The sequence below is a fragment of the Cornus florida genome, unplaced genomic scaffold, assembly GCF_030987335.1.
Source record: "Cornus florida cultivar Cherokee Brave unplaced genomic scaffold, ASM3098733v1 CherokeeBrave_3.0.0_Hap2_Chr05, whole genome shotgun sequence".
Lineage (NCBI taxonomy): Eukaryota > Viridiplantae > Streptophyta > Magnoliopsida > Cornales > Cornaceae > Cornus > Cornus florida.
This window is the reverse complement of record NW_026775575.1, coordinates 64323084-64330083: the sequence shown is the minus strand read 5'-3', so window position 1 is coordinate 64330083 and position 7000 is coordinate 64323084. Positions and strand designations below refer to the sequence as shown.

Sequence of the window (7000 nt, the reverse complement as noted above, 5' to 3'; positions counted from 1 at the left end):
CTTGTACAAATGTGAATCGATTTTTGAAAAAAAAAAAAAAAAAACAAATAATAATAATAATAATAATTTACACTCCAGAATGGATTGCCCCGAACAAAGAAAACATTTATGGTGCAAGACACTATGTCTTTTCTTGGCTTGGGTGATTAACATTTAATCAAATGTCTTTATTTTATTTTTATTCACCATTTACTTAAGTTACTAAATGTTATTTTATATTTTTCATTTATTTAAGTTACTACATGTAATAAGCAAACACCACCCATTTGAATTCAAAAAGCATATCTAACAACTCAAATTCCAAAAGATTAAAAAGTCCGCTCTCCATTCGATCAACAAAAGTAGTCGACTTCCTAGTCCTGTTTTAATTTTTTTCGCTTTCAAATGGCTTGGATTTTCAAAATTAAATTCTTGAAAAATAAAATTATGATTAAGATTTGATTTGTTTCGATGTAAAATATTTTTTTTAGAAATTAATTTATTTGCTAACGAAAAAAAAAAAACTCCAATATATATGTTGATTACCAAGTCATGATGAAATCAATCTCTTATTAAATGAAAATGAATCGGTATTTGTGACTCGATTATCAAGTTTATGACGAAATCATTCATCGGATGAGAAAAATTAAGTGTTGTTTGAAAATTCAATTCAACACTTAATTCTGGATTAAGTATTTATTCAATTAAATATATGAATTTAATAACGCAATTTTAATATCACTCAAAACAGTAAGCACCACTCAAAATGGGAGAAAATTTTAGTCACAACATCACTTATTATTACTAAATACAGAACGCTTAAAATTAAAAAGCATATCAAAAAATATTTATTTTTTAATTACCACTTATAAATTTGGGTAAAGTACAACACCACCCTCTAAGATTTGCCAAAAGGATACTCAGATACAAGTTATTTTATTTTAGAATAATGACACCCTTTCAAGTTTTGAAAAATCGACAAAGTGACCCTGACAATGGTGAATTGACTTTATTACCCTTTAATATAAAATTGACCTTTTAATTGACTTAAATACCCTTGGATCAACCCAAACCCAAACCCAAACCCAAACTCAAACTCAAACCCAAACAAGCCTCTCTCCCTTTCTCTTTGTATGCATGTATGTATATATACATATGAGCAATATACACACTACATGTACTGCCGCCACCGCCACCGCCACCACCACCACCACCACACCTCAACTGCCATAGCCGCCACCACCACATCAGAGAGAAAGGGATCCAAATATACCATCATTCTGTAGATCCAATATTCAACAATCAAATAAAATAATCCACAACACCATTGTATATCAAAGACTGTAATCTATAGTTCTATACGTACAATCCTCCTCCACCACCACCATTACCAACTCAAAATCAAGGTTGTTAAAATCGGGATTCTACGCAGAATCGTTTTGGGTTCCGTAAAATCGAAATTGTAAAATCGGATAGTGAATCGTAAGATTATACCAAATTGTGAAAAAATAATTAAAACTAACTTCTTAAACAATAAGATATGTAAAATATAACCAAAATAAGGTCAAAACACAATATTACATATCCATGAGTTCACAAATCTCAAATCCTAACAATATTCTAAAGTCCGAATATAAATAAAGGAGAATATTCCAAAGTCTGAATATAAATAAAAGAAAATGTAACTCAAAATAACATAGTCCACAAATCTCAAATCCTAACTCATCCCTCTTCAAAGTTAGAAACTAAAATTACATATCCATAAAGTCATCATTGAACCCTTCACCATCTTCCTCATTAGCTTCATCAATGGGATTTAATGGTTGCACATCTTCATTATCATCAACTGCATAAATTTCCTCAACTACAAAGCATAAAGAAAGAACGAAAATTAATATAATTCCAGTTATTCAACCAATCAAAAGTTTTGCATTCATATAATTCATATAACTAGTGTTTGAGCATTCTGACAAAGGAGAAATAATTGAGAACTTTAGGCAACAAGGACACCCCTAGAATTGATAAATTATCTACAAAAGGAGGGGGAAAATGCATGCTTAAAGTCTTAGCAATTATATATTCATCCAGCAGAGTTATAAAGTGGAAAATAAGAGGCTATGAATAATTGTATAATTAACGTAGGATTGCTGTCATCTCATGCATTAACAAATACTAAATCCTTTTACTAGGTTACAAAGTAGCAACTTTCAATTGTAAAGTACTTCAAACTTCAAGTGCCAAATTTCATTACAAAGATATTTCACAGTTTATAAAATGGCAACTGGCAAACAAACCCTTGTTTTGTTTTTTTGTTTTTTTGGCAATACAACTTAATTAACAACTTTCTCTAACAATAAATTGGACCATGCCATCACTTGATCAAGGAAGAAAAAAAATAGAACATACCTGGCCGAAACTGTAAGCTGCTGTATGGATCTGAATTAAACTGAAAGGAATCTGAGAGAGAGAACAAAAAATGTAGACATTACAAATTTACAACACAGCATGAAGATTCTTAAGAAAAGGGGGTTTGTCTAAAAAATTGGGGGATTCTCAACTTTCTCTACCAATAAATTAGATCATGCCATCACTTGATTAAGGAAGAAAAAAAATAGAACATACCTGGCCGAACCAGTAAGCTGCTGTATGGATCCGATCTGCTCTCTATGAGCCTCTGCACTGCTGCCTCCTCTCAGTCCTCACTCCTTTGTGACTTTCCGTTTCTACTTTCTATAATAAAGTAGGGTTTTGTATTTTATAATTTATAAAATAAATAATTAAATATATAACTTTCTATACAATATTTGGACCAGGCCGGGCCCAAACAACTAATAGAATAAAGGCCCAAAGACCAAATACTATAAAGGCCCGCCCAAACACCCATTTTGGTAGAATCGGTATAATAGTGTAGAATTGTACGATTCTACGATTCTACCAATGATTCTACCGATTCTACCCCCGATTCTACCAATTGAACGATTCTGTTTCGATTTGCCTCGATTTTGAGTTCTAAGTTGTAGAATCGTGCGATTCTACGACTCAGAATTGCGATTTTGATAACCAGGCTCAAAATTCAATTTAATGAATTCCAAAAAAAATGAAAAAAGACCCATCAAACCCAACGAATATGGTTTTCCACTCAAACAGAAGATGATTTATGGTGATGTAATTCCATCGCTATAAGGGATTCTATGCTTTTAGATTGTAACTCAACTTTTTTTTCGTCAATTAATGGAATCTTTCTTGCTTGCCTTGAATTAAAAGAAAAAGAAAAGAACCCAGTGAAGAAATCATGATTTTTCTTTCCCCAACATATCTTCTCTTTTTCACATATAAGCTTCATCTGATTTTTGTGAAGGAAAATGGGTCTATGCCATGGTGTACTCATCTAAATATTGTAAAGGAAAATGGGTCTATGCCATGGTGTACTCATCTAAATATTGTAAAGGAAAATGGGTTTGAAGGAAGTGTGTCACGGTGTACTTACTGTCTAGGTCTTCTTTGAAGATCAAAGACAATCAAAGAGAGGGTGGCGAGATGGGAGCACAGTAAACAAAGAGATGGAGAAGTGATGTATAATTCTATATATAGAAAGATGAAAAAAGGGTAATTTGGTCATTTAATTATTTTGATATTTTATAATTAAAATTAATAAAATAGTAAAGGATAAAGTTGACTTTTCACATGTTTCAAGGTTATGTTTGACTTGTAAATCTCATACAGATGTCATAGTCCCAAAATAAGGTAACTTGTATCTGGATGTCCTTTTGGTGAGGCGTGCTGTACTTTACCCTATAAATTTTTAAACAAAATATAAGCCCTTGAAATTTTTAAGACTTATTTTTCAATTTCACCAAACACCACCTTAGTGTTCGTGACTCTTGCTAGGATATTATGATGAGTTTTTCTCAACAAAAAAGATTCATCCACTTGTAGAAAAAAAAATGTTCGAAAATGGAACTGCCAAAATCCTCTCCCATGCATTGTGATGTATAGTGCCCTATAAAGGGTGAAGAAACTGCTAGTCGGATGATCATTACTCTCTCCTGGAGAGAAAAAAATGGAGAGAGAAAGTTGTCAAAGTAGAAGAGATAGAGAGCGATACAAAATCTATATGTTATTATTATTATTATTTTTTAAAGGGGCACGATGATCTTTTTACAAGTACATAGACAAAATTGGATCTGTCATTGGAGTTTCTTGGGAGCATTTTGGTAAGGTTGCAGATTGAGTGCAATTTGGTAATTGCATTGATAAGGGTTCAAGAGCGTGACTTTTGCCCTATAAATAAAGGACAAGTGAACACTGAAATGTGTTAGTTTTGTAATTAATTATAGTGTTTTGTATAAATATTTTGTAAAAGTTGCTAGTTTTGTAATATTGGCTTGAAAAGTTGTTGAACTTGCAATTTATCTTTAAAAAAACACAATCCCATTCAATTAAGCATTATGTTTTGTTTGTTCATAGATGAAAAGTTACAGCTTGCATTCTCATATCTCAGTCATAATATATATATAAATGTATAATATTATATTTGTTGCATATTGATCATTGACCTAAATGTGGTTATATAAGGAGTATGAGTGTCAAAGATGAGTTGCAGAAGCATTGCAGCTCTCTTAGTAGAAGAAGGTAAAGCGGGCCAGGATTTGGAAGAAATGACACAATCGAAGGAGCCAAATTTGCATTCTGGGTATAGGGGTTGCACAGAGGAGGGGAATGTAAACAGACGAGTCGCAAAAATTGAGAAGGTTAAAAAAGGTAATTAAATCACCCACTTTTTCTAACCACTCCTAACTATTTGTTCACTCATGCATTGCACCAAGTATCTAGTTGTTCTTTCTTGAATAAGACAAAAAAAAAAAGTTGTTTTTCTTGCTTGCTATTTAAAGTTTCCTACTTTATTTAGTGGTCATCTAAATTTTATTTATATATTTTCTAGGCAACAAAGGCAAGAATATATTTTGTTCCTAAATGTTTACCTCTCTTATAGTACCATGGATGGATGCATCACTATTGCTACAATAGATTTGACATATGTAGTGTTAATTTAATAATTAATTAGAAATTGCTATTCTAAAAAATTGCTCTACAGACCACTCATGCAAAATCTTGAAAATGAAACTTTGAATTTGTTAAAATAATATTTTTCTCTCTGTCCCATATTAGTATTCCATCTTATAATTTAGAATGTCTTCATCTTATTCATGTAAAAAAGTCCAAGTAACACGATGTTATCTTTGCATAATTGTTTCTTTTAAATTTTCAAAAAATTTAAAACCTCATAACATGGATATTTAAACTTAATGGACAACTTGATAATTTTAAAATGGCACAATAAATTAAGTTTTAAAAAACTCTAAAAGAAAAAGTGAATAACTAATATAAGAGGGAAGGAGTAATAATGTTTTGGAAATAATGATTTAGAAGGTATCTAATGCTTGGGTTTTAATTTTACCAAAACTTGCACAAATTTCGTACACAACTCATTTGTGTATCCTATATAGGAGTATATATTTGGTGCGTCCGATGCATCGAGCTAATTTGAATTATGCGTGCAAAACATGTCACGGCACGTACACATCACGAACAATTTAAATTAGCCTGGTGCACAGAGCACCAGATGAACTAAATATTTATTCTCTATATAGAGGGATGGAACAATCCCGGGGCACGTGTTCCCCTATACCATGCTTGCCCCACTAATTTATATTACAGTTAGGTAATATCATTTATAAAAAATTAAATAGTGCCCCCATGAAATTACCTTTTTTCATTAATTTCTCAAATTTTATCTTTCATTTCAATGTTATTCATCTTTTCTTTTTCTTTTTTTTTATTCTTCTTCATTACTTTTCTTTTTTCTTCCCTTGTTTTTATTATTGTAGTCGAACAATTATAACATCAATTCCTCAGTTTCCCTGCCAATGAGATAAAGCAACCAACAGAAATCTCACCTGGGGCTTCTTGCTAATCCACGTAATTGATTCACTTGTCCCCAACATAATTGATTACTTCTTCCCATAGATGTTATATTGGGAATCTTAATTAATATGATAATTGCATTGAAATAGAATTTTATTATTATTATTATTATTATTATTATTATTATTATTATTATGTTAAGGTCTGTTTGATTAGGTTCTTACTCTTTTCTCATCAACTGTTCCAATGATATGCAAATCTGGATATCCATATTCCTTTTCATAAAGTGGATTAACTAATAACCCATTTTTCTACATCCATATTCACTATAATATTAGGAATATGACAATTGATATTCATTATTCTATGGTTGAAGAGCAAGAACCAAAAACTTCAAAAAGGCCCAAACCCGAAAAAACCCAACACCAGGAGATCAAGAACACAGAGAAGATCAAATCCTTCAGCATTTGGCCGCCGTCACAGCGCACTCGCGATGCCGTCATTAACCACCTCATAGAGACTCTCTCCACCTCCTCCGTCCTCTCCAAGCGCTACGGATCCATCCCACCGGACGAGGCTGCTGCCACCGCCCGCAGGATCGAGGTTGAAGCTTTTGCTGCCTCTTCCGGCTGCGGCCTCACCGACGACATTAAGATCCTCCAGGTCTACTCCAAGGACATCAGCAAGCGCATTCTAGTGGTGGTCAAGTCTAGATCCGCCTCCGCTAAGACTCCTACTACCACCGCTAGTGAGGAAACATCAATTGAATATGAATATTGACATTTTCATTCATAGGGTTCTCTTGTAACTTTGTGTTTTATATATTGGCTAATTTGAACTATTAATCAGTTGAATGAATATGAAGTGTGAATTATACGATGTGAAAAAGGTTGTGAAAACTTAAACTTCAAAACAAAATCTAGAGGGGTGAATGGATTAAACTTGCTCGTTTATCCGATATTTAGATTATTTTAATTTTAGTCCATTTAAAATCAAACAGACTACTATACTTCGCCAAAACCAGTTATGACCCGTGGGTCGAATTGCTGAAGACTTTAGGCTTAGTTCTCAATCCATGAAGAAGGGCTGCTCTTCC

General features: G+C 32.5%; 1 protein-coding gene across 1 annotated transcript; it reads left to right on the top strand.

Annotated features, from left to right (window-relative positions):
• The first annotated feature begins 4571 nt into the window (after positions 1–4571).
• Positions 4572–6684, top strand: LOC132309369 (MFP1 attachment factor 1-like). Its single transcript, XM_059807686.1, has 2 exons — positions 4572–4740; positions 6281–6684. The coding sequence occupies exons 1-2, from the start codon at positions 4572–4574 to the stop codon at positions 6682–6684; spliced, it is 573 nt and encodes a 190-aa protein (XP_059663669.1).
• Positions 6685–7000: the final 316 nt, after the last annotated feature.

Bases quoted from the DNA above. Each gene is read 5' to 3' on its own strand.
- LOC132309369 (XM_059807686.1), top strand. From the start codon at position 4,572: ATGAGTTGCAGAAGCATTGCAGCTCTCTTAGTAGAAGAAGGTAAAGCG. The intron at 4,741-6,280 runs GTAATTAAATCA...CTATGGTTGAAG, and splicing joins AATTGAGAAGGTTAAAAAAG to AGCAAGAACCAAAAACTTCA.